The sequence below is a fragment of the Canis lupus genome, chromosome 5 (assembly GCF_011100685.1).
Source record: "Canis lupus familiaris isolate Mischka breed German Shepherd chromosome 5, alternate assembly UU_Cfam_GSD_1.0, whole genome shotgun sequence".
Lineage (NCBI taxonomy): Eukaryota > Metazoa > Chordata > Mammalia > Carnivora > Canidae > Canis > Canis lupus.
This window is the reverse complement of record NC_049226.1, coordinates 68,565,748-68,593,720: the sequence shown is the minus strand read 5'-3', so window position 1 is coordinate 68,593,720 and position 27,973 is coordinate 68,565,748. Positions and strand designations below refer to the sequence as shown.

The 27,973-nt window shown below is 50.4% G+C and overlaps 1 protein-coding gene across 6 annotated transcripts; it reads left to right on the top strand.

Moving 5' to 3' along the window:
* WFDC1 (WAP four-disulfide core domain 1) lies at positions 1-27,973 on the top strand. Of its 6 annotated transcripts, none has more exons than XR_005359995.1 (10): positions 73-228; positions 638-827; positions 14,691-14,874; positions 19,233-19,316; positions 20,255-20,395; positions 21,812-21,937; positions 23,253-23,374; positions 24,775-24,816; positions 26,012-26,083; positions 27,567-27,973. XR_005359995.1 is itself a non-coding variant. In XM_038538143.1 (9 exons), the coding sequence occupies exons 1-8, from the start codon at positions 455-457 to the stop codon at positions 26,068-26,070; spliced, it is 858 nt and encodes a 285-aa protein (XP_038394071.1). In that variant the 5' UTR covers positions 278-454; the 3' UTR covers positions 26,071-26,083; positions 27,567-27,973. The 6 variants fall into 6 exon arrangements, 2 of the variants coding, with proteins under 2 accessions (XP_038394071.1, XP_038394072.1); XR_005359993.1 differs by lacking the exon at positions 73-228 and adding an exon at positions 262-486; XR_005359994.1 differs by lacking the exon at positions 14,691-14,874 and having other exon boundaries at positions 1-228.

The following is a 27,973-nucleotide window of genomic DNA, read 5'->3' as shown; positions in this document are numbered from 1 at the left end:
CAGGACCCGCGTGGCATGGGTCACAGTCAAGAGGTCACTGAGCCTTCCCAAGGAACGCACGACGTAAGTGCTGGCAAGCCCACACTGAGGAGGAGGACACCAGGGTTTGAGGAGGGTGAGTCCTCTTCCCACGGCCACGTGCTCAGCCGGTCCCCATCCGCACCATCCTCCAAAGAAGCTCCTACACGCCGCCCGCCGTTTGTCAGCTCAGCTCAAAACTTGGACGAGGTAGCCGCTGCGAACCGCCACCCACCGTGCCGGGCTGGTCCCCTGTGTGCCCGCCCCCCCAGTCCGGGAGCCAGCACAGCTCCTCTGGGAGGAGAGACTGCCCCAGCCCGCAAGGAAGTGCTCATTATCCCAGTGGGACAGGGCCACTCCCGGCCACGTCTCCAAGCAAGCCCGGTGCCCCCTCCTCCTGCCTCCACCATCTGAACTGCCTGGGCTGCAGACATCTATGGTGGAGCCTCTGGGGCCAGATGTTACAGGGCAAGCTAAAAATAACCGGGCGGGCTGGCCACCATTGGGGGTGGGGTAGGGGTGGGGGCACGTGCTGGGCGCGGACACATGATCCGAGGGACCCGGCTGAGCCGAGCTAAGAGGCCGGCAGACCGTGCACACTTCTGCTCCCTACTTGTAGGCCCCCCCAGCCAGAGGGCCCCTCGTCTCTGAACATGTGGGAGGAAATGCCTTTTTCCAGCCGCAGGATGGGCAGCGGCAGAAGGAAGGTCATCTGGGCTCTGTGCTTCCTGCTGCTTCTCCTGGAAGCCGGTTCTGCCAAGAATCTCTGGAAACGGGCATTGCACCCCAGGCTGGCCGAGAAGCCCCGCGTAAGTGCCGGGGAGAGGGAGGCTGGGAGGCGATCCCCCCAAACTCGGGCAGGGCAGCATCTTTATCTGAGTGTGCCAGGGTCGGGAGGTGGGCAGATGAACTCACCGCCCTCACAAGGCTCCTTGTCTGTCGGGAAAGCAGCAGAGGGACACCCCAAAAATGTGCAGGGGGATTGTGACATGCCTTTGGCTACCACGGTATACTTTCTCCTGACAGGCAGCACCCGATTGAAGACTCCAGGGACTTAAAACTGAGTGTTTTGTCTCAACAATCAATAGCCAGATGTTTATAAAATATAATTAGACATTCATGCAGCTATTTACTCATTCAGTAAACAGTCCGTGGAAGCTGCTCAGGGCCAGGCACTGTGTGCGGTCCTGTGGCTGCAGGATGGAGACAGCAGCTCCCACCCTCGAGGGGGACATAGTTGAGTAGGGAAGGCAGTCCGGTGACATGTGGCGGCACTACAAAGGGGTGGTACAACATTGCAAACGGCAGGAGGCATGCGCCTTAGAGCCAGGTGTCTGGGTTGGAATCCAGCTTCTGCGGCTCACCAGCTGTGTGACTTCGGGCAATTTATTTGACATCTCTGAGCGCCAGTGAGCTCATCAGAAAAAGAAAGAGTGATGCGTTCCTTTTGACAAATGTGTTTGATCACCACTGTTGACCTGGCACTGTCCTGGGCTGTGGGCATACAGACATCAGATCCCTGTTTCGGGGAATTCACAGTTTTGTGAGAGAGGCAGAGAGTAAGTAAGAAATAAGGAAAACATAGTGTGTTTGGTGACAAGTGCCAAGGAGAGAAATAAAGTTGGGAGGGGACTAGGAGACAGAGTGGGGGGTGGAAGGGTGTCATTTTAGTGCCCTCCCTTCCCACATGAGGAGCATAAGGCAGGGTAGGTTCAAAGCTCTCTCGGGGTGAAACGGTTGCTATGCATGCAGTGGTTAACACAAAGCAAGTGCTCAGTGCATCTTGGTGACTTCATTAAATTACTGTGAAATTGGTTGGTGCTTGCCTCCCTGGGGGGTATGCAGCTCCTCAGCGTGAGACCTGATGTTGTCTCATTCAGTACAGTGTTCCTGTGCCACGCCAGGCGCCTGCCATTAACTTGGCACTCGGTACATTCTTATGGGTAATTTATGAGCAAATGCATTGGAAGCACAGAAGAATGAAGAATGTGTTCAGCTCTACCCTGGAAGGGTCAGGGAGGGTTTTCCAGGGCTGGGGACATTCACCATTGGGCTTTGAAAGATGAATAGGAGTTTGTCAGATAAATAAGTGGGAAAGGGGAATGTTTAATGACTCTTGCCATGATGAGATGCATGAAACTATATTGAGGCTAATCCTAGCCTCATGGGCTCACATTCTTCAGGTCAAGCAGGAGGCCGCTAGGAGTGGAACAGAATCGTAGCAAGTGAAATGATGGTAGATGTTTAGAGAAAGGAGAGCTCATATGAGACAATGTATTCGTAGAAGTCTTCCTGGAGGAGGTGAGACCCTGGCCAGATCTTGAAGAACTATTAAGAATTAGGAAGAGGAAGGATATTCCTGGAAGAAGATTCAATATGGGCAGAGGTATACTGAGGCAAAAATGGTGCATCTGAGGGGGCAGCCCTCACTAAGGGAGAGGGTTGGTTGGTGCAAGGAGGGAGGTTTGACACCTCCATGCTCTTTGCTGGCCCAACAGGACGATTCAGTCCTCCAAAGTAGTTAGCACTTTGGTTCTAGGATAACAAAGAGATTTCCAATGCGTGATCTGGTCTGATCCCCACTCTGTCCCAGAGTGTCATAGGAGCAAGTGCCGTGGCATCTCAGTAGGAGGAATGGAGAGGCGGGGTGGTTGGGGACGATGTGCATGGGGCCTGGGCAGGTGAGCTTCAGAAACCAGATTGCTTTTAGCCTCCATCTGCCAGAAGGCAAGTGCTTTGAGTTTGCGCCCCGGGATTGGAGTTCTCCCTGGTTATCAGCAGGCATCATCATCCCTCCCCAGTGCTTGGACACTGGAGAGGTTCATGCCAAGAACCGGCCTCAGAGAAAGCAGCTGGGGAAGGGTACAGACTGTTGACTTGTGGGCACCAGGCCCAGGGATTCACCTCAGTGGCACCTCCAGTGAGCTGCGTAGCCTCGGGCCACTCACTACCCCTCTGGTCATTACCTGGGAAATGAAGGCCGAGGCCCAGATGGCCTCCAGGGCCCTTGCAAACGCCCAACAGGGAAATTAGGAATATAGCAACAGCTCCCACACGCTCAGAAGCATGACTTCCCCTCACGGGGCACCTACCACCCCCGCCCCAGACTGAGTCAGGTCTGCAGCCCCGGCCCCTGGAGCGCTGTGGGGCGGGTGTCGGGAAGTGTGCCGCAGCCAGCTCGTACTCACTCTGGAGAGTTAAACAGTGCCCTTATTAAAATTGAATCCTATAAGCCTGTAATTATATAACTTATGTTAAAAAGGAAGTAGATGCTCCCTATAAGAACTGTGTCACTTGCTAATGATTTCACTCCATCTTACAATTAATTCTCTCTGCTCTTGTGGTTATTAGTGGTGTCTGGGTGGGGAGACACCATGCGTGGAGGGGCTGCCACTCGACCCTGTCCAGCTCCTGGCCTAGCGCCCACAATCATGGGGGGCCTACTCACCACGGCGAGATGGCAAGGCTGGTCATCCAGCCCACCTGGCACCGGGTGCCCCTTCCCCCTTTCTGCAGGCAGGGGCAGGGGTGGTGGCTGTGGGCAGAGTGGGTCCAGGGCTCTTCCCAAACACTGTGTCCCTTTTACTGCCTGAGGACTTAGAGACACGCCAGAGAGGGAGGCAATTCCTCTGTCCCCAAGGAGGCCATCGGGGGACACTTGTCATGAGAAAGGGGGCTCCTGTCTCTGAGCCTCGGCCTCCTGGTCTCCAGCGTGGGAAAGGCAGCCTGGCTGCGGTCCCCCAGGGAAGAGACCTCGGGGAGTTGTGTGCCCCGTGCCTGGCACAGAGCACCCCCCTCTATGTGTGCACTATTGAAAATAAAACCAGAGCAGACAAACGCACAGAACCAAATATCTGCCAGGCCGGATAAAAGAGAACAGAATGTTTGGGAATAGCCCAGTGGCCTTTTGCGGGGAACTTTTCTTTCCTGGCACTTAGTGAAACAGTTCTTCACTGAGCACTTGCTGTGTGTCGGGACAAGCGTTCACTACACATTAACTCCTAGAAGCCTCTCAACAAACTTTACCACGTGGGGCCCATTGCAGCCACCGTGTCATGTCGGCCCAGGGGCTGGGTTTCCCAATGGTCTCTGCATGTCGCTATGGCCATCTGTTTCGTCCCCCAAGTGCCTGCCCAAGGCAGCTAGAGATGGTTGGGCAGTTTGCACCGTGCCCGGGGGTGCCTGCCTAACAGGGTGGGCAGTGAGGGGCTGCAGCCGTGAGGGCAGGGGTGCCCCTCCTTGATACATGCTGCCCCGCTTTCGTGCGGATGGCTCTTGGCCCTGTAGAAGCTGGCAACAAGCCCCGGCCCTGTGACCTAGCTTCCTCAGTCTCCCCAAGTTGGTTTTCCTTCCCCTTGTGATTTCTGCGAGCTCCAGAGCCTTCTATTGCATCTCTTATTCTTTTGCCAAGTTAGCAAGAGGGGGAGAGGCAGAGGTCTGGAGCTGTGCAGACCTCCCATCTGCTCTCATCACTGGAAGCCTGGATCTCTCTGGTGGGGGGCATGCCCAGCTGGCACCCAGGACAGGCCAAGGTGCTGGGGCGTTTACACCATGGGAACAAATGGAACCAAAGGCCAGGCCCCGGCTCCTCATCCCTGGGCGGGATGACCACCTCTGAAGAGTGGTCTGTACAGTTTCTCAGAGGTCCCCTTTGGGTCTGAGCTCCAGTCTCCTGTGCATTAACACTCCCTGGATGGGCTCCATGGATGCCTGCTGGAGCTTCCTGGGACCCCTCCCAAACATGTGCCCTGCACTAGAATCCTGGTCTCAGGTCTGTGTTGGTGGGTTTAACTGTGTCCCTCAAAAAAGACTTAGGGGCACCTGGGTGGCTCGGTGGTTGAGTGTCTGCCTCAGGCTCAGGGTGTGATCCCAGGATCCTGGGATGGAGTCCCTCAATGGGCTCCCTGCAGGGAGCCTGCTTCTCCCTCTGCCTGTGTCTCTGCCTCTCTGTGCATCTCTCATGAATAAAGAAATAAAATCTTTAAAAAAAAGGCTCAAATCCTAACCCCTGGTACCTGTAAATCGGAACTTCTTTGGAAATAGGGTTGTTGTAGATGTAATTAATTAAGATGAGGACATCTGGGGGTAAGGTGGGCCCTCCCTTAATCCGATATGGCTGGTGAGAAGAGACAAGAAGAGATAACAGAAGCAGACACACAGGGGGAAGGCCAGGGGAAGACAGAGGCAGAGACTGGAGGACATGTCTCCACAGGCCAAGGGATGTCAGATGGCCAGGAGCCACCAGAAGCTAGCAGACACAGATTCTCCCACAGAGCTTCCGGAAGAGACCAACCTTGTCAACACCTTGATTTCTGACTTCTGGCTTCCAGAGCTGTGCAAGTGCACATTGCTATTGCTTCAAGCCCCCAGCTCATGGTATTTTGTTAGAGCAGCCCTGGGATACGGTCTGCTTCTGGGAACCAACAGAGTCAGCTTCTGGAGCCGGCAACCAGCATCCTTGATGAAAGATATGAGCTCACACCCCTGCAGGATCCCATCATCAGGACCTCTAAGATGCCTCCCTCTAGAGGAGCAGGGGCAGCTCCTGGCCCTTGAGGTGTTCGTGGCTCCCCAAGGGAGAGGAGGAGAGGAAGTGGCATGCTGAGGTGAGACAACCCTTCTGTAGGCTTGGCCATAGCCTTGTGTCCAGCTCAGAGCCTGGTACATCACGAGCATGCAGAAACATTTTAAGAATGGGGTCGGATTGAGCTGGCTGGATGGTTGGATAGATCAAGGAAGGAAGGAAAAGTAAATGGGTAGCTTGATTTGGGGGGTGACCTTGGGCAAATCACTTTCTCCTCTCTGGACCCGGCTTCCCCATCTGAGGTTCCAGTCCTGAAATTAATTCCAGGTAGAAATGAGCAAGGGAAGAGCATCCGGGACCCCGTGGGGCTCTAATCTGGGGCGTGCATGTGGTGGGGGGGGGGCGGGCAGGCAAGCAGAGAGGAAGTGCATGATTAGTGCATCATTAGTGCATCCAAGCAGCACTAGATGAGGTAGCCAAAGCTGGAAACAGCCCAAAGGTCCAGAAGCTCAAAATGAAAAACAGAAATATGACCTCTCCATGCGGTGGAATATTATTCAGCCATAAAAATGAGAATTAACACCTGCTACAGGACAGATGAGCCCTGAAAACATATACTACATCAAAGAAGCCAGTCACTAAAGGCCACGTACCATATGATCTATCTGTACGAAATGTCCAGAAGGGGCAAATCCATAGAGACAGCAGAATAGAGGTGCCGGGGGAGGGAATGAGGAGGAACTGCTTGATGAGAACAGAATTTCTGTGCGTGTGATGTAAACATTTCAGAAATAGACACTCCAGTGGCACAATATTGTGAATTTAATGCCACTGAATCATATACTTTAAACATGGTTAAAGTGGCAAATTTTATATTATGTATATTTTACCGCATTAATTTTTTCAAAAGGGTGACAGTGGAAACCTAAGGTACATCTTAGGGATTCTGAAGGTCCATGGGATCCATGTGACCAGGACACTGGACGGTGGCCCCCTCTGTCCCCAGCACCCCAGGGAGGCATGCCCAGTGCTTGCTTCAGACACACTTATATCATAGTTGGTCTCCTCAGAAGACTGTTCCCTTAAACATTTTCATATCATCCCGACCTCTTCAATGCATTTAGCTCCATGACTATTATCTGCAGGATAATGTTTTTTATTGTGGCTTTAGTTTTTCATTAATTACTTTTGCGGATGACAAAAAATAAATAAATAAAGCAATTCATTTGTTTTATCTGTGTGAAGTCTGGTTTGAGGTTTGTCACTTGTCCTGGAACTGAGCCACGTAAAGACAGGGATATCTTCTGGTTAAGCTCAGCTTCCTCGGAGTCATTCCAGTGCCTGGCATGTAGTCAGCCTGCGAACTATGAATGTGCCATTAAATGAATGAATAGATTACGTTTAAGCCTTCTAGAACAGGATAAAAGAGGATGGAATGTTCCAGAAGACTTCCTGTGCAAAGCAGTGCTCGTGGATGCCAGCGTGCTGTCGTCATGCACTGAGATGGGGTTGTGCCTGGGGCGAGATCCGGGTTTTTGAGTACCTGTCTGAGGAAGTCCCCTAGCCGTGCACCCAGTTCCACTCCCAAAGCCCAGTGCGGAGGTCCCAGGGCGTCAGGAAATGGCATTCATCAAGGCCCACTGAACATGAAGACTCTGTTCCAAAGAGAGGCATATTTTTAGATCTTTGACGTACAAATTCCAGAGGAAGAGCAAGTAATGCTTAGAAGAAAATTGGCTTTCTTCCGGCACCAAACAAATCAGTCCTGGGGTGCACTTTTATTGGTCTGGCCGTTAAGTCGCTGGAACATTCCAAAGAAGGGTAAAGCTCTTACACGCAGGATGAAGGGGGTGGAGAGCACAGAGGAAGGGAAACCGGTATACTAGGGCAGTTTTGGAGATTGGATTCTTTCTCCTTAAATGGAAATGACTCAAAAATGTTTCCTGGTTAGAAAAATAACGTTTACCGTAAAAGAAAGTCAGACAATCCAGAAAGTTATAACTAATGTAAAAAAGATCTAAATTCTTCCTCTAAGACATAAGCACTGTTGACATTTTGGGGTTTGTGTGTGTGTGTGTGCCTAAACTATTCCGTGAAATGGCTACACTCATACATATTGTTTTCATTTATTTCTATTGTTTAATTTTTTTTTATTTTTTAAAGAAAAATTTATTTATTTATTCATGAGAGACACAGAGAGAGGCAGAGGGAGAAGCAGGGTCCCTGCGGGGAGCCTGATGCAGGACTCAATCCAGGACCCTGGAATCATGACCTGAGCCAAAGGCAGAGACACTCAATTACTGAGCCACCCAGGCGTCCCCCCCAATTTTTTTATTAAGAAGCTGAAATTCACATAACGTAAAATTAACCATTTTAAAGCATACAATTCTGTGACACTGAGCTCATTGACAATGTTGCACAACCACCACCTCTACCTAGTGCCAAAGCACTCCCCAAAGGAAGCCCCAACTCTGCTAACAGTGGCTCCCCCTTCTCCGTCCCCACGTGTCTCTTCATCTCTACGGATTTGCCTGTTCTGGAGAGTTCGTGTCAATGCAATCCTATGCTTCGTGGAGTTTGTGTCTGGCTTCTTCACATGATTTCCTACCTTGCGTTTTTCATTGAACAGTATATGGTGAAAATGTTGATACAGTAGCTCTGTGTCCTCTTTTCAAAGGCTTCTATGGTGTCCCCCAGTACAGATGGGCAATTATTTCTGTATCCAGCCTCCTTTGGTTGGATACCAGGCTGCTTGGTTGTGTAGGAGCCAGACTTGAACCCTTAGAATTGGACTTTCCACCGAAAGAGTCCAGACCTGGCGTTCCCTTGACCTGCTCTCTGAGGGTATTGGCAGCACAATGGCTCTGCAGATCCACTGAGGTCTCCAGAACTAGCTCCCTGAGGAGTGAAAAAACAGAGCCACCGGAGGCGGGGTGGGGAGCCTCAAGGGAGTCGTCTTTATGGGAGGAAGGCATGCAGAACTGTCTACACTGTACCATCAATGTGTGTTCGGCAGCTGTTCGGACATGGACTTGTGATACACTCCCTGAGCAGGAATGAAAACAAGAGATGGAAATCACAGGTTGCCCTGGGATTTTTGTGAAGGATGTTGTCAGTCTGGTGTGGGTCCCCTCATTTGTCTGAGGGACGAGTTTTGCCTGAGTGGTCACGTAGGGCAGGGTTGATGGGCTTGCAGAGGATGGGGGCCAGGTGTATTCTTCGTAGAATGTGTCCCTGGGGCAGGTGGTTCTAGGACTGTGTCCTGAGCTGGGGCTGACCCACGGGCAGGCAGGTGGCAGGGGCATGTGAGGACCCCCCCCCCCCACCTCCTGGAGCTGACCAAGCAGCAGGGAAACTCACAGGCAAGGGAGGGGAAGCCGCTCCTTGGATCCAGACTCCCAGCACAAGAAAGCGCCAGATTCAGACAGACCCAGGGGCGACTCCTGCCTCTGCTGCTCACCAGCCGCTTGGCCTTGGGCAAGGGCCCCTCATGTTTTCTGTGCCTCCATTTCTTCATCTGTCAACAGCAGCAGCCCCAGAGGCTTATGTGAGAGGATTCAGTGAGACTCAGTATGTGAGGACCTAGCTCAGCGCTGGCACACAGTAGGAGCTTCATAAATGCTGCCTGCCCTGCTGTTATTATGGATGAGACCTCCCAGGGCAGTGACTATGTGCCTCGGTCCCCCCACTTGTATGATGGGGGCAGCAATGGTGACCACAAGGTGGGGTAGATGCTACTTCAGGGCATCCTTTGGGCTGGGCATGGCTGTTTCCAGGTGCTCCCTTCCTTTTAGGAATTCTGACAGTTGTTTGCCTCGTCTGACTAGACATAGTGAGGCTGCCAAGTGCCACATGGCACTGTTGCTTGAGCGTCTCCTTGTGGGTGCGTCTTCCGTCCCCAGCTAGATCCAGCCTCCTTGGGGGCAGGGACAAGCTCTCAGGTTTCTTAAGCACCTGCCGCAGCCTCAACCCCAAACCGTCCTGTGAGTGATAGAGGGCAGGAAGGGGGCAGGAAGAAAGGAAGACCTGGAGAGGCGAAGACCTGGAGAAGCTACCCTGAACTGACAAACTCCTGGCTGTGAGACAAGAGGCTTCGAAGGCTGCCAAGTCGACAATAAGAAAAGTAAGCATAATTCCAACAATTGGTGTTGCCCGTGGCTCAGTTGCGAGCTCATCGGCTCCCACCACAATCACCGGCAGCAGGGACAGCTCTTGTGCCCATTTTGCAGATGAGGAAAACAGAGGCTCAGATAATCAGTGGTCTTCCTGTATGATCACGGAGCTACGGAGTTCAAACCCAGACTTGTATGAGAAACCACCTCACACCGGTCAGAATGGCTAAAACTAACAACACAGGAAACAACGGGTGTTCATGAGGACTTGGAGAAAGGGGAACCCTCGTGTACCGTTGGTGGCAATGCAAGCTGGTGCAGCTGCTGTGGAAAACGGTGTGGACGTTCCTCAAGAAGTTAAAAATAGAGCTACCCTACCACCCAGCAATTGCACTACTGGGTATTTATTCAAAGGATACAAACATAGTGATTTAAAGGGGCACCTGCCCCTCGATGTTTATAGCAGCCATATCCACAAGAAAGAGCCCAAACTACAGAAAGAGCCCAGACATCCATCGACAGATAAATGGATGAAGAAGCAGTGGTATATACACAATGGGATATTACTCAGCCTTCAAAAAGAATGAAATCTCACCATTTGTAATGATGCGGGTGGAGCTCGAGGGTATTATGCTAAGTCCATCAGAGAGAGACAACTACCATATGATCTCACTCATATGTGGAATTTAAGAAACAAAACAGAGGGGAAGGGAAGGAAAAATCAAATAAGACCGAGGCAGAGAGGGAGACAAACCATAAGAGACTCTTAACTGTAGGAAACAAACGGAGAGTTGCTGGAGGGGAGGAGGAGGGGGAGGGGGTAACTGGGGGATGGGCATTCAGGAGGACCTGTGATGGAAAGACACTGGGGTGTTACATGCAACTGATGAGTCACTGAATTCTGCCTCTGAAACTAATAATACACTATATGTTAACTAAATTGAATTTAAATAAAAAATTTAAAAAACAAAAAAATCCCAAATAAGCCCAGACTTGTCTAGTTCCTAAGCCTGAGTTAGATCCCTGCTGAACTCAGCTGTAGTGTTGATGAGGCCGCAGACCTTAGCCCCATCCATCTTGGTAGACTCGCAGGTCAGATGCAGCTCCTAAGTTCTTGCCCCAAAGGAAGGGGAGGCAGCCGGGGAGAGTTAAGCGGAGGGCATAGTGCGTGGAAGGCCTCAAGGCCAGGAGGAGTAAGGAGTCTGAGCAAACCTTCAGAAATTGAGGCCTGATTCTAGATGTATAGTTGGGATTCATTCCTTGGGCTTGGGGAGAGAGGGATGGAGTACTTGGGCTCATGACCCTTCCCCACCTGTGGCCTTGGGCAAGCCTTTCATTCTCCAGGCCTCAGGGGCCTCATCTGTAGTGTGGGTAGTAATAGGACTTCCCCTGCTGGCCACCCACCAGAGGAGGGTGCCGATGCTCGGCAAGAGGTGCGCCATGGATCGGATACAAAGGGACAGCAGCCATCAGTGAAGGCCTCCTGGACAGCAGTGCCAACCACACAGTCCCAAGACAGAAGCCCTTAGGGAGATGACTGGCGAACTGCCAGCAAGTGTCGGCTCGACTTTGGCAACATCACCATGGCAGCTTTCACCCACGGCAAATGTGTGCTGAGCACCTGCTCCACACCAGGCACTGCTGTGGGGGCCCCGGACACAGGTGGGAACCAAACCCAGTGCGTAAGGAGAGCACAGTGGAGAATGGGGAAACCAACTCCGATGAGTGGGTGGGTCCGCAGTGTTCCCACACGGGCAGAGATACAAAGCTAGGTAAAGCACGGGGAGGGCGTGTGTTAGTAGAAACCCCAGGGGAAGTGAGGGCGGAGCCAGGCTGCTATCTCAGGCAGGAGACACAGCCTGTGCAAAGGCCCAGGGTGGCACCGTTCCAGGGACCTCAGAGAGGCCAAGAGTGCTGAACAGGAATGAGCAAGGGAGAGGGTGAGTGCAGGGGCTGAGGGCAGGGGGACCAGCCAGCTTCATCTGACCTTTAACTCTTTGTCCTCCAGGGGCTGGGACACCCTGGGGGACTGGGTCGGGGCCAGGTGGTCGGGGGGCAATCTATTTATCTCTCTGATAAAAGCCAGTTCTTTCTCAGAACTCCGGGGAAACAATGTTTTTAGGACCCTCTTTGAGCGTCACCTTGCATGACATGAAATATTTTCCAAAACATTTAATCCTTTAATCTGGGCCCCTCCGTGAAATCAGTCCTTTATCACCCATGACCATCTGTTGTTTGGGCTGCACCGTAAATAACTCAGGAGATTTGACTTCTAAGACGCTTATCTCTTTTGTTCTCTCCAAATTCTGGGAGACGACATTTGAATTCTCCTCTGAGAGGAGAGCATGGCACATCTAAAATTGATCTCTCCGCACACCCCCTGGTGGGACCTCCTAGTGTCCCCGGAACTGGGAAGCTGGACTGGGAGGCTGGAGGGGGAAGTGCGGGGAGAGGGGAGTGACTGTGTTTGACCTCTGATCTGCAGGTTCCAGGCAGTTCTGTAAATGAGGCCTCGCATACGAACAGCCTCCTGACCATGTACCCTCCCAAGGAGGCCGGGGCAGCTGTCAGGTTCGATTAAGATTACAATGGCCGGGCCCCAACATGGGTCCAATTTTGTTAATTCCGAAGAAAATGAACTAAGAGCTAATGGTGTGGGATTATGTCCTCTGCTTGCAGCTTGAGAATTATTCACAATGATACAGGAATTACGGGGACCGACCTGAGCAGGGGGTGGTGAAAAGGCTGAGCCAGTTTGAAAATCCATGCTCTGGTCTCCCCTTTGTTTGGGGGTAGAAGCACGAATCTCCTGAACCCTTCGTTTCCTTTTATGCCAAAGGTTGGCTTTGTGTTCATTTTTACATTTCACAAATGAAATGACACATATCAGTGGGAAAAAAAGATGCATTTTCTGAGTGAAGCTGGAGTGGGGCCATGAGCGCCATCCTCCCCAGGCTGCCCCTGCCCCACTAGGTCACTGGTTCTTCCTTCTCTTGCCCTCCCTCCCTGCAAGGTAGTTTGAAAACCGGGGGCCCTTGGACTTGCACCAGTTCCAAGAGGCACCTGGTCGGTACCCGTCCTCGGAGACTCGACGCCCCCTGCAGGGCACTGCGGGCAGTGCATGGACTTTGCAGCCACGTTAGAGCTGGGGGAGGATGTAGACACATCTTTGACCTTCCTTCTTTTTACTCCACTGAGGTCAGAGGGCATATGCCATTGTGTTCCTTGCTCTTTTTTTTTTTTAAACTAACACAAGTATTTTTCTTGTCAGTAAAAATGCTTCCTAATACTTCTCTTTTTGATTGCCTTCTTTAAATTGAAAAAAAATAGTATGTGCAGGGCGTGTTAATTATTCTTTTTTTTTTTAAAGATTTTATTTTTTTATTCATGAGAGACAGACAGAGAGAGAGACACACACAGACACAGGTAGAGGGAGAAGCAGGCTCCATGCAGGGAGCCCAACATGGAACTCGATCCCGGGGCTCCAGGATCATGCCCTGGGCAGAAGGCAGGTGCTCAACCGCTGAGCCACCTGTGCAGGGCAAACATAATATTGAAGTGGGGCAAATGAATACACAGTGAAGAGAAATGCCCCTTGGCTTCAGAACTGAATGCTCCTCTCTAAGGGCAATCTGTGATAACAGTTTCTTGTGTATTCTAGTGCATCCTTCCAAAAATGTTCTAGGCAAACCCTATATATATTACGTGAGTGTGCATATGCTCGTTTTAAAACATTGTTAGGTGCATAGCATACAAGCTGTTCTGCACCTTAATATTCCTAACCCATCACTGTATCCTGGTGATCTTTCATAAGCGGGCCAAGAGCAGGTTTGTATGGCTGCACAGTATTCCAGTCTGCAGAGAAGCATCATTTACTTGTACAGGAGGGCAGGATTTTGAAATATGGAAACATTTGCAGGGGGGCAGGGGCAGGGGGTAGATAGGGGTTTAGGTGACAGGAGCAGGTTAGGCACAGGCCGGGAGGCGGGGCAGGCCAGGGTGTTTTTCTCCTAATGAACCTATTCTATCTGTGTGTATGTGTGTGTGTGCACGCGCGTGTGTGTAGGGATGTGGAAGGCCTGCCCTCCACACAGCCGGTTTTCAAATCCAGAAACAGAACAATGTCCCCAGCAAGTATGGGGCCTCGTAGAAGAGGGACCCAGTATGGGTTGCCTGGTTTGACAGAGTTCCCCAAACTCACCTCTAAAATGCTTATTTTATGGGCAGCCCCAGTGGTGCAGTGATTTAGTGCTGCCTTCAGCGCAGGGTATGACCCTGGAGTCCCCGGATCGAGTTCCACATCAGGCTCCCTGCATGGAACCTGCTTCTCCCTCTGTTTCTCCCTCTGCCTGTGTCTCTGCCTCTCTCCCCCCACCCCGTGTCTCTCATGAATAAATAAATAAAATATTTAAAAATAAAATGCTTATTTTATTGCTCATGTGCCCATAATTCCTGTATGTTAAATACTGTATCTTATTTTTAACTTTTTATTGAAACCTAATACCAAAAAGTGGGAAAATCACATGTCTAGCTGCCCCCAACACCGTGTAACCGACACCCAGGTCAGGAAGCAGAACGGGGCCGGCCCCCAGGGACCCCCGTGCCCCCTCCTGGTCCTGTGCCATCCACCGGGTGACTCACCCCTCTGACTTCTCACAACAGACAGCACCTTTGCCTGTGTCTGAACTAAGTCTAAGTGGAATGGCGCAGTGTGTTCTCTTTCGAGCTGGCCTTTCTTTTTTCTCTCGCTGAGTATTCTGTGAGATTTACCCAAGTTGTGTGAATTTATCCATCCTCTGTGTGATTTGGAAATTCTCAAAGCTCTGCACAAACATACGGACTGTAAGAGATACACAGAGGAGTGTGTGTGTGTGTGTGTGTGTGTGCACGCAGCGCTGCGCACACGCATACCCGAGCGTGCCCTCTGCAGCAAGAGGGACGCGGGGCGGACGGGCGCAACAGGTGCAAGCGGCCCGGGGCAGCAGCCCCCCCCACCCCGGGACCGGGTCCCCGCCGCTGACGCGCTGTCCCCTCAGGCCGAGGAGGCGGCGGGTCCCCGGCAACCCCGCGCCGACCGCTGCCCCCCGCCGCCGCGTTCGCTGCCCCCCGGCGCCTGCCAGGCTGCGCGATGCCAGGCGGACTCCGAGTGCCCGCGGCACCGGCGCTGCTGCTACAACGGCTGTGCCTACGCCTGCCTGGAGGCCGTGCCGCCCCCTCCAGGTAGGCCCCCGGGCCCCGGGGTGGGGGGCGGGGGGCGCCCAGGGGACCTGGGGGGGAGGTGCCGTGTGCCAGCGGGGCCCGCGGAGCAGGCATCCAGCCACCTGCCGGTCCGCCACCGTCCTGGGGGCGCGCATGGCCCCGGGGAGAGGCCCATTCCGGGAAGATGCCCCCTCCTTAGAAGATGGGGAGATTTCTCATTTTTAAAAAATCCAGATCTCCAGCTTTTCTTAGAAATCCTGGACCACATTCTCTGTGCCATCATCCGCCGGGACCCCAGGGGCCCCTAGATGGCAGCGGGTCCTCCAGTCCCCCCACCCCACCCCAGACCCCACCCCACAAGGCCCACTTCCCACACCATTCTGGCCCTGGGTGTATTTGAGACGGAGACGGACCTCCCCTGGCCAGGTGGGGTGTACCTGGGAGAGGCAGGGGGGATGCAGGCTCCTGGCTTCAAGTCCACCGGTTAGCTGGTCACCCCTTGAGATGCCCCCAGCTGCACAACAGGACTGAAGTAAGTGCAGCTCCTGGAGGACTCTGAACATGCGCTATGGCTATGCCGGCAGGGAGCAGATAATCAAGATGTTTGTTGAATCTTAATGACAATTTCTTTGGGAGAAACAGCCCTCAGGGAATCATTCATCTTTGAAGGGAAGATTTTAGACCCCTTCTGGAGAGGCTTGGGAGGGGCTGGAAGGGAGCCTGTGGGGATACTGGGGGAAGGTGGGCAGTGTGTCAACCAGGGCGGAGAAAAGATGCCCCTGAGTGGATAGGAAAGGGGAAGTAAAGTGTCCTCCCCTCTCAGTTCTGCTTGGAGCTGAGCCTTTACATGACAATAGCCTGCTTGGACTGCACCTGTCAGGGAGAGGCCTCTAGGTGCCCTGGGCCTAAATTGATGGAGGTGGCTTGAGAAGGCAGGCCCACCCCCTCCTCCCAAGGCCAAAGCAAGAATGGCCCCTCTTTGTTTTCTTTGGGGTGAGGTCACAGCAGTGACAAGGTACTCAGCACCCTCAATAATGCTCATAATTACAGTCTACCCTGCATTTGAGCACAGCCTCTTGTCAAGGGACTAGGCAGACTGGGAGGGCTCCTTTATTTAAAAAGACAACATGGCACCCCCTGCTGGTGGAAGAAGCACAGAAAGATCCTTTCCTCTGAGTGGTTAAGTCAAAAAAGGTTTCCTTTCCTTGGGAGTGTGACAGCGCACAGGGATTCTAGCCCCACTTGCCGCCTACGCCAGGAGCTTTTGAGCAGTGCACAAACTATACAACTGTTCATGACTTTCCCAATAGCCTTTCCATACATCATCTCATTTAATGCTCACACAGCTCTATGGTGTGGAGAGACCGTTACCATCCCTATTTTACAGCTGAAGACACAGAAGCTCACAGAAGCTGAGTTGCTTGCCCAAGATCACACAACAGGCAAAGCTGGTGTTTCAATCCAGTCTTCCGACTCTGAAGAAGCATCCACTGCTTTAGGCCCTGACTGCAGGGACGCGGGACTCCTACTCCAGGATCGGGACCCATATGTGGGGATCCCTCAGTGCCTGATACATCCTTCTCCCAGACACCCACATTGCTCACTTCCTTACCCTTTTCAGATCTTTGTCCTGAAGTGATGATCACTTTTTGGGGAAGATTTCCCTCTCTAAATGGCAAACCCTCCTGTAGCCATTTCTTACCCACCTTTCCCTGCTTAATTTTTCTTTATAGCACAATCTAGAACTTTGTGTTTTATTTGTGCATTGACTGTTCTCCCCCATTGGATGGTCAGTCCCAGACTGCAGAGTTTGGTCTGTTTAATTCACAGCTGAATGCCCACCATTTGAACTCATCTCTGGGCACCTGAAAAGTACTCAGTGAATATTGAATGAACTAGCGAATCGGTGAATGACTAGTTTTCCGCTGGCCAGGCAGAGCAGTCCAGCTGTTTATTAGTCATAGTAATAATTATAATAACAACATCTTGGGGATCCCTGGGTGGCGCAGCGGTTTGGCGCCTGCCTTTGGCCCAGGGCGCAATCCTGGAGTCCCGGGATCGAGTCCCGCGTCGGGCTCCCAGCGTGGAGCCTGCTTCTCCCTCTGCCTGTGTCTCTGACTCTCTCTCTCTCTCTCTCTCTCCATGTCTATCATAAATAAATAAAAAATAAATCTTTAAAAAACAACATCTAACACAGAGTTTCTCACCCTTGGCACCCTGGACATATGGGGTTGGATAATTCTAGTTTGGGGTGGGGTGGGGGGCTGACCTGGGCACATGTGGAATAGCATCTCTGGACCTCCACCATGAGATGCCAGTAGTACCCCCACCCCACATTGTTTCAACACAAAGCATCTCTAAACTTTACTGTATGTCCCATGAGGACAAAATCACTCCACTTTGAGAACCACTGATCTAACATGAGCAGATGACCTGAAATGCACCAGGCCCTGTTCTAAGCATCTTACACACTTCGTAGCAATCTTTGGGTAGGTTCCCTCCGAAGCAGACCTGGAGATAAGGACTTGGGTGCAGGAAATTCACTTAGCAAGTGGTCCCAAGAAGTTTTACTGAAGCACAGAGAGGGGACACCCTGTGCCCCCAGGCCTTTAAGGGTCTGCAAGTTAATGGGAGACCTTGACCAAGTTTCAGTTTCAAAAAATGCAGCAAACTGTGTATGTACATTTCCCACTACTCAGAAGCCTTTGACCAAGGCAAAACATACAAATAGGAAATAGTAATACTTTCTCCTATTTGGTAAAAACTAGCATTGAAAACATTTTCTATCATGTGGTCCGAGGTGGTAGGATGGAGGAGGGGAGAAGCAGAAGACTGGAAATCATCCCTGCAGAACCTCCTCATGTCATCTCTCCAGTAGGAAGTTGCAAACCGCTGGTTTGCTCTTCTGTTCCAGTCTGCACCCTGTGAGCAACTAACGATCATCTTGTGTTCCTTTCAAGAAAAGACTAAGCAGCATTTTTACCAATATCCAACTAGGTACCTTAAAAGGCACTAGACAGCACATCAACCTCTTTGTCATATTTTGGAGTCCAACAAAAACAGAGGTCATAAATAAATGTGATCCCAGACCAGTTTTATTTGCTCTCCATAATACATAAAAATTTTTTTTAAGAGAGAGAGAGTAGGGGGTGCCCGGGGTGTGGGGAGGGACAGAGGGACAGTGAAAGAGAGCATCCCAAACAGGCTCCATACTCAGCATGGAGCTCGACATGGGGCTTGATCTCACCACCCTGAGATCATGACCTGAGCCAAAATTAAGAATCAGACACTTAACCAACTGAGCCACCCAGGCATCCCTAAGTGCCTAAATTAAAAAAAAAAATTAATTGCCAACATTTAAAAACCAGGAGTTTATATTTTAAATAATATCTACAAGGTTTAAAAAAAAAACAGACTCACAGGCCCTAGGAACATGGGGAATCGCTGGCCAGCGCTGACCAGCAGCTGACCCACTGAGGCCGGGACTGCCTCCAGTTCACCATGGATTTTCTTATTCATGTCACCTACCTGCTCTCTGCAAGCATTTGGGCTCTCCACCCCTGCTCTGGGATTTTGAACACTTTACAGTCTACCATGTGGATTGATCTTGTTAAAAACGTAGTGGCAGGATGCCTGGGTGGCTCAGTGGTTTAGCGCCTGCCTTCAGACTAGGGCATGATCCTGGCGTCCAGGGATCGAGTCCCACATCAAGCTCCCTGCATGGAGCCTGCTCCTCCCTCTGCCTGTGTCTCTGCCTCTCTCTCTCTCTCTCTCTCTCTCTCTCATGAATAAATAAAATCTTTTAAAAAATAAAAATAAAAACGTAGTGTCCACAGAGCCAGCTATGCTGCTATAACAAAAAGACCCATAAAGCCAGGAGTCCCAACCTATTAGGCATTTAATCCTCTGTTGCTTAATAGGCCAGAGTAGCCAGTGGCCCATGGCAGGTAGGTGGCCCCACTCCAGTCATCCAGGTACCCAGGTTCCTTCCATGTTGTTGCTCTACATGATCAAAGTGTTCCCAGCTGCAGGAAGAGGGAAAGCCAGAGGGTGGAGAGCAAAGAGGCATCAGTGCAGGGACAAGGCAGGAAGTCATGTTATCACTTCTGCTTGCATTCCATTGGCTAGAACTCAGTCATGAGGCCATACCAGCAAGGAAGGCTGGGAAATGTAGTCTCCCACTTGGCCACCCAGTAGAGGAAACTCAAAGTTCTGCTACTGAAAGTCTGGGGCAATGTACGGCAGGGAGCCTCTCTGTTTCTCATGAAGTGTAGGCTCCCACACTCCCAGAGGCTGGGGCGTTTCTCAGCTGCCTGAGGAGCGGTGGGGGGGGTGGGGTGGTTGAGGGGGCTTAATTTAACCATTCATTGTTTTGTCAGTTTTAGACTGGCTAGTGCAGCCGAAACCTCGATGGCTCGGTGGCAACGGCTGGCTTCTGGATGGCCCTGAGGAGGTGTTGCAAGGTGCCTACAGGATGAAGCCCAACCTGACATCTGAGCTAGGGTCCCTCCATCTCAGGCTGCCTCTGCTCCAGCAGACTGTCAGCTGTCACGTGCTCAGATACTCAGTACTCCCCACCCGATGTAAAGGGTGGTGGCTGGGGCTTGGCCAGGCTCTCAGAATCCCCAGAACAGTATAGGGCTTGACGTTCCCTCTGCCAGGGGTGGGGGGTGGGAGGGAGACCTGAGGGGGTGGGGGTTGGAGTTGGCTTTCAAACTCCTAAAATCATAATAAAGGGTTCACTACTTCCTGAGAGTGAGGCCTTCTCTAGGTGGGTGGACAGCAGGCAGCAGCCCTGGGATCTAGAGAACTGGAGGGTACGGGTGTGTGCACTTGTGCATATGTGACTCTGGACACATCTGTGTGCACACCTGCATCTGTGAGTGTGTGCAGCTGTTCTTATGCTGTGTGAATGTTTGTGCATTTGTGTGCAGGCAAACGTGTGTGATTGTAGGTGTGTGTGTGTATTAAGAGCCACGGTGGCAAAAATGTGTTTGTGTCAGGATTTGTGTATGAATGTGTGTATACGCCTGTGGCTGTAGATGTGAGTGCATGCGTGTGTGTCAGGATTCGTGGATACAGGCACAGGATTTGTATGTGTGAACATGCACATATCTGTGTATGCATCAGGCTTTTGTGCATGAACACACATGACTATAAGTGTGAGCATGTGTGTAGGTGCACATGTGTGTGTATATGTCACTATGTGCATGAGGGTGTTTGGGATCATATGACTTTGGACTGTCCCTGTGTGTTGGTAAGTGTATGCATATGTGCATGTGCATGAACACGCCACTGTGAGAGAGAGCCAAGGCACAGCCTGGAACATGGGGTGCAGTGGGAGGCAGACCCTCTGGTTCCCTGCTCCCACCCAAGCCCCGGGCATGTGTCCTTCCCACAGCCGAGGCCTGCAGCACCACGGAGGACGGGGCGGAGCCTCTCCTCTGCCCCTCAGGTTATGAGTGCCACATCCTGAGCCCTGGTGATGTGGCTGAGGGCATCCCCAACCGCGGGCAGTGTGTCAAGCAGCGCCGGCAGGCAGGTGAGTGTGGGCCCCGTGCCATGCTCCTGGCCCCTGCCCCTGCCCCACTTTCCCTAGAACACCCCAGAGGGACACCAGTCCCAGAGAAAACTGCCAGCACTCCCCAAACCTGGCCGAGAGCTCCTCCTGTCCTCCTACTTCTGTGCCTCCCACTTTGAGTCTTCCACCCTTTCCCTGCCTCACCTGCATAGGACCCAGGTCTTTGAGCCCTGCCACCTCCTAGCTGGGATCAGTTGCTTCAAGCCTCTGAGCCTGCATTTTCTCATCTGTGAAATGGGGCCACTGTATGGTGTTCTGGAAATTCATTTATTTTTTTTTTTGTTTGTTTGTTTGTTTGTTTTTTGGAAATTCATTTAAATCATATGTGTAAAGCCTCAGAGCAGAGCCAAGGAATAATAGGTGCTCAGTAAACATCAGATATTTTATATCCATCTTTATTTTTTTTAAAGATTTTTATTTATTTATTCATGACACACACACACACACACACACACACACACACACACACACAGAGGCAGAAACACAGGCAGAGGGAGAAGCAGGCTCCATGCAGGGAGCCTGATGTGGAACTCGATCCCGGGACTCCAGGATCAGGCCCTGGACTGAAGCTGGCACTAAACTGCTGAGCCACCCAGGCTGGCCTCTTTCTATCTTTTTTTAAAATTGTCTGAGAACCCTTGACTTCCCAGGGTGTCTGCTAAGAGCATTCAGTATGACTTAACTCCTTTTTTTCCCTGGAGGTGAATAGTAAATAATAAATCAACCGGGAAAGGGCACGAATAGCATTGCTTCAGTTTGCACGATTTTCCCAAGGAGAGCCAGGACCGCAGAGCAGGTGCCGCCGGTGATACCTGGAGCCTCACACGAGGCGTAAGGTCCACAGGACTTGGAAGAAATGCGTGGCAAGCGAAGAATCTGGAATTTCAGGGAGATGCAGGTTGGTCTTGTCACAGATGAGCTCCCTGGGACTCTGAGAGCCCAGACTCAGGGCCCAGTCCCCACTTCTGCATCTCTCAGCCCTAAGAGCTGTGGATGGCACCCTCGGTCAACACCGAGGCCGGAAGAACACGGCAGGGTACGTGATCTGCCAAAGCACTTCTTTTCTTGATTTGACGACGTATTTTCCTGAAGTGTTTCAAGAAGGACACATTTAGTGCTATGCAGTTAGCATCATCATCACTGCAAATAGCCTGATTGTGAGACCTTAGAACTGTCTCGAGCTTTGAAAAAGTTGCCCATAAAAGGGGCCATCTGGGTGGCACAGTGGGTAAGCATCCAACTCTTGATTTCAGCTCAGGTCATGATCTCTGGGTGGGGAGATCGAGCCCCACGTCGATTCTCTCTCTCTCTCTCTCTCTCTCCCTCTCCCTCTGCCCCTTCCCCACTTGAGCTTTCTCTCTCTCTCTCTCAAAAAAGAATTGCCCATAGTAGGCATCTTTGTGGTTTCTCCTACATTCCGCCTGCTGTTTGGGGTTATGAGCACGTTCTCCCACCAAACGGCCTGGGCTCCAGTGGCCACTTGGCTCCTCACTGCTGCGTATGGTAAGTAGCCTAACCTTCTTGGCCTTCATTTTCCTTATCTGTAAAATGGGCTAATAATAGTTCATCTACTTCACGCCATCCTCTGTCTTATGGAAGAGGAACTTGCCTACAGTATACACAGCTAACGAGGAGCAGAGGGGGAGTTCTGAGCCAATCTATGGGCCGCAGAGCCCATGGGGTGTGTGAGTGTGTGTGTGTGTGTGTGTGTGTGTGTGTGTGTGTTCTCCCCTCCCTCAGGAACGATGGGAGCCTTCCAGCTGGAAATGTAAGTGAAATTCCTCCTAGCCTTGTTCCCAGAGGCTGCCAGTGAGCAACAATTGTTGGTAATTATATGGGAGTTTGGAAATGCCTTGATGTCCAACAACTTCCCTCAGGACAACAGCCTCGGGGAGGAACAGGGGCACTCATCCCAGGTTAACCAAAAAGAAGCCTTTTATTTAAGTTTTATCTTTTTTAACTACATATTTGAAATAATTTCAGACTTCAGGGTGTCTGGGTGGCTCAGTTGGTTAAGCATCTGCCTTCAGCTCAAATCATGATCTCAGGGTCTTGGGGTCAAGCCCTGTGTCAGGCTCCCCATGAGTGGGGAGCCTGCTTCTCCCCCTCTCTCTGCCTCTTCTTCTGCTTGTGCACTTGCTCTCTCTCCCTCTCTCCCTCTCTCTCTCTCTCTCTCTCTCTCTGTCAAATAAATAAATAGTCTTTAAAAAAATTTTTTTCAAAGAAATAATTTCAGGCTTCGGAAAAGTTGCAAGAATCGTACCTTGAACCCTCCACCCCGATGATCTGTCAGTTGTTAAAATATGGTCTTTACCATTCTCTCTTCCTCTCCCCAGTCCCCACTGTCTCGCCATATAAATCTGCATATTTATTTTGGGAACTATTTGAGAATAAGTTTCAGATCTCATGCCCACACCTAAGATACAAGTCCCCTCTGAGAGCCAGCTCCTATCCAGTGATTTTTCAGGTTTTACAGCCCATCAGCTTGGAACCCAATATTGGAAGGGTTCATGTCTTTCTCAAGAGGAAAACAAATGTTGACACAGGCAATAAATCTGACTCTTGGGAGAGCAGGGTCCAGGGAGTCAGTGCATGTCTCCAAATGGGTTTGAGGTCACTCAGAAGCTGAGGGTCTTGTGTCTCCTAGGCTTGCCCCTGACAGAGCAATATTGCTAATGCCGAATGAGCAGAACAGAGGATCACTCAGCCTTGAGCAGGGGAAATCTATTTCGTAAAAATGACATGTAATCATGTTTGGTAAAGATATATGTGTGAAGAGGATGTCCAGCTCCACATATCCCTCTGTCTCCTTCCCCAGTGTTCATCCCCAAGGAGAAGGAAGGCCCAGGAATGCTTCATCGCCGCCAGCCTGGACAAACCCAGCCATTTGCTTCAGAAAATAGCTGTGGCCCTCATTGCTGATAAGTTATCAGCCTGAGGGTATGGATCCGCTCTGCTGGCTTCTGTCACCTTGTACTATAAATGTCAGTGGGGCTCTAAGCACCCTGATGCTTTTTAGGATGGCCACAAAACAAAAGGAAACAAAATGTCTAGCTATTGTATAAATGTGATCTTTAAAACTGAGACATCATTGACACATAACATTATATTAGCATAAACGGGCTTTGTTGACAAAGCTGATGTGCCGAGATGGAGGGGTGAGCTCATTCCTGGCAGTGTTGTTCAGAGAAACTTCTGCGTGACCTGGCCAGACTTCTCAGGCAGAAATGTTTCACTGCCGTGATAGGCTGGGGGCAGGAGGGTAGTGGGGTCGATGACAACTGACAGCGAGAATCCTTAGTAATTACAGGTGTATGACGTTCCCAAAAATTGACCACTTTTCATGTACAAAAATGGCAGTTTCGTGTGGTTTCTCCTATGATTTGCATATTGATGATATAAATGAAATTATTTACTTTCATCCTCACAATAATGAGGTGCTAGTTTTTAAATATTCATTTATTTATTTGTTTATCTATTTATTTAAGAGAGAGCGAGAACATGAGTGGGGGGAGGGGCAGAGGGAGAGGGAGAAAGAATCTCAAGCAGACTCCCCACTGAGCACAGAGCTGGACAACACGGGGCTTGATCCCAGGACCCTGAGACTCTGACCTGAGCTGAAACCAAGAGTCAGACCCTTAACCAACTGAGCCACCCAGGTGCCCCAGAAAGTGCTAATTTTTATGCCCATTTCAGGTGAGTAAACTGAGGCCCAGAGAGGATTAGTGAAACTCATTACTTTGCCACATGCAGTAAGAACTTAGACTCAAAGTACCATGTGTTCCCCATGTGAATTATATAGCTTGTAATCACACTTGCTGAATAAATGTTGAAATTCTGTTTCTGGTTCATCTGTTCAGACAGCGGTTCCTAAGCTTTATGGCCTCGGGATCCCCTCACACACGAAAAACATTGAGAATCCCATAGAGATCTCCTTTGTGGGGCTGTGGGTAATTACTTGACTAAACTAAAGCCAAGGCATTAAAAATATTTATGTGTTAATTCCTTTAAGAATGACAATGATAAACTCATGCATTAAACAGAAATAACATTTCTTTACAAGTAACTATGCTTCCCAACACACACAAAAACAGAAGACTGGTATTGGTTTACATTTTTGCAGTTCTTTCTAATATGTGTGTGAAGAGAATTAGATTCTCACGTCTGCTTCTGCATTCTATTGGTTGTGACGTCGCCATCGTGCAGCTTCTAGAAACTCCATGTGCACTTGGGAGGAGGGGATGGTAGTGAAAACACAAATAATTCCTTGGTGTTCTTATGAAGTAGTTTTGGCCTTATGAACTCACTGGAAGGAGTTTAATCCTCTTGCTGTTTTCCAGATGGGCGATTCCTCCGACACAAATTTTACAAAGAATACCCAGGTAAGAAAAGAAACACTCTTCCTTAGCATAGGAAACTTAAAGGAGCGATGAGAATTTCTTGAGTGAAAAAGAAAAAATAGGATTCCATTGGTTGTTTTAAGAACTGTAGTCTGAAGCTGCTGTGAAGAGAAATGCCCATACTTTTCCCAGTTGCCTTTCTGCCATTAGATGGCCCTTTGGAGGTAATGTGGTGGTGCCAACATTGGAAATCTTGGCATTTCACACCAAGATGCTTCTGGTGTGAAAATCTCTCCTCCATCCTGAGCAGCCTTCCAGGTAGCATCTGACATGAGCAGGAGCCATTCTAGGGTGCAGCCTGGGACTGAGGCATCAGCTTAGGGATGTCTCACTGGGGACAAAATGAGAACTAGGATTGGAAAATAAAGTAGATGATGGTATGCAGAGGAGGTGAAAGCTAAAGAGGCATTCATAGAAGAAAAGTGGCTTCGTGTTAAATGTTAGAACTCGGGACTAGATATGCTTGAGTCCTTCCTACTATCATTTAGGGGACTGAAAATACGCAGATGCTATTTTTCTATCTAGTCATTCATTGATCCTTCCATCCAGTCTCCTAATCTTCCATCTATCCATTCTTTCATCCATCTTTCCTTCCATCCATCTATCCACCAATTCTTCCTTCCTTCCATCCATCCTTCCAATATTCCATTCTTCCATCCATCTTTCCATCTTCCATTCATCCATCCATACTTCATCCATCCATCCATCCTTCCTTCCATTCATCATATCTTTATTAAGAAGTCATAGCACATATTTTTCAAGCACCACTCTATTCTGTGCCAGAAGTTGGGACTACATTTGTGATCATGGTAGACTCAATCTCTGCCATCATGCAGTTAATATCAAGCAGGAAATACAAACATTAATAGCCCCAAGTAGTTATTTAATAATAATAGTGATTAGGGTGATTGAGGTCACATACAGGACAGTATGACAAGATATTAGACAGATGTCAAGGAAGGCTTACTGAGGAGGGGACATTTAAGCTCAGCTTAGAGAATAAGAAATAGTGCACAGAAAAAGAGCCAGTGTGAATCCTGAGTTTGGAAACAAGTTGGCCATCACTGCAGCTGGTGTACAGTGAGCAAAGAGGGAATGGCAGTAGATTGGGCCAGAAATGCAGGCAGGACCACAGCACACAGGACACTGCCCTGACAGAGCCCTAGTCTTTTTGCAGAAGGTGACTCCAAAAATGTGGCGGAGCCTGGGAAAGGACCCCAGAGGCACTTTCAATAAGGCAGCAGTGCTGGTAAGTGGGGGGGATGGTGGCCAATGGCGGGGGGGGGGGGGAGGGGGGAAAGTTTTGTGCAACCAGGTGTCCTGGGAGCTTGAATCACCAAACTGACCAGTGGGAGGGGAGAGTGGGGCTTTACCTGGGGGTAGAACTTTAAAATTCTCAATATCAAAGTAAACATACGAGAACTTGGTATGTAGCCAGAGGTGGAAGTTTCTATACCATCTGGACCTAAATCCGAACACTAGACTAGGTTGCAACTTTCCTTTCCATTCCTTGTCTTAATGCCTCCATGAACAGCAGATGAGTCCTCTGTTGTTCCCTGAAGTCTATCCTTCTGCCTCTCCCTCCCTCTGTCACATGATAGCCTCAAGTGCCAACTCCTCTACAGGCACATGCGCAGCACTCAGTTCCCCAGCAGCCATGGGTGGCTATCTGCATGGTGTCTGGCATTGCACTGGGGCTGTTGCAGTGAAGGACCAGGGTTCCCGCACCCAAGGGGACACTAGATAAATCAACAGAGAAATCAGCCTGCAATAAGTGTTGTGAAGACAATGAACAGGGTCATGAGGCAGAGTAGCCAGGTTGAGAGGGGCTGTGAGAAGGTCATATCTGAGCCAAGATCTTTGAGGAGAAGCAGCTGCCTTGGGAAGACCTGGGGAACAGGTGTCCATGGGCAGAAGTTGCTGGAAGAGCATAAGTCCCCAGGCAGGAGAGATCTTGGTTTCAAGGAGCCACAGGGAGGCCAGTGGGGTAGGAAGAGAATGATAGCGGTGAGGATGGCACCAGAGAGGGCTCCTAAGGAAGTCACAGGCCCTGCTCTCAGACACTCTCCAAGGTGAGATGCATGCCTGTGGATGCCAAAGACTGGGAGCATCTCTGCTAGTAAGACCCAAATGCCCACCTCACCCTTGTAAAAGCTGAATATCCACACACGGTAAGCAAAAGCCCTTGAAAGCAGCCTATTTCCCCAGAATGTCCTTGAAAGGCAAACATTGGGTTTCAGATTCCAGAATATTCTAGTGCAAATCCCCCAGGAAATTCTTGAGCCCTTGGGGATTGGTGCCAACATGTCTATTACCTGCTGATGACAGGAATGGTCCTTGGAGTGGGCCTGATCCCCTGAGGACAGTGACCTTCCACAGAGAAGCGCTGGGGGCCGTTTGCAGTGGCTTCTGGGAGCAGCCAGGTGGCCCCAACTGGGCTTAAATTCTTGACCCACCACATATGACTTCAGGCAAATGCCTTCAACTCTGCATGTCCCAGTTTCCTTATCTATAGAATGGGAATGATGGGGAGGGATGTGTTAGGAACTAAACAAGACGATACCTAGAGAGATTGAAAGTTGAAGGAAGTTAAGAATTCAGTCTTAAGGAAACAGGCATCTTACTGGTGTATGTGGGGGGGAGGGGTGCAAGGAAGTAGATGACGCGGACTGTGACCTCGTGTTCTGCCCCAGCGGCGGCTCATGTTGCTCTCTTCTCTGTTTCTCTTCCAGCCAATTGCAAGAACATTTCTCCACTTTCTGCTAAGTCTTGGAAACAGTTGGATAAAACATGATCTGACCCCCAGAGGTCATGCTCAGCTCCACAGAGCATGACCCCAGAGATACTTAGAGACAAGACACGTGGCTCCCAATGTCAGCATGACCCGCCTGGCTGGGTGACTTTGTGGGAGCCCCTTGCCAGCACCGGATCCCTGTTTTATTATCCTGAAGATCCAGCACGTCTGACCTGGCGATCCCACAGGCCTCGGGAAGAGGTCACCGTCTTTGGGAGCTGTATGAAGCCCCATTCTAAGACAGAGTTCAGCATCACATTTCTTCCAGATTTGACTCTGGAAGGCACGTACCTATCCCAAATGTTCTCAAAATAAATCTCTCCTTACAAAATGGAAATGAACTTA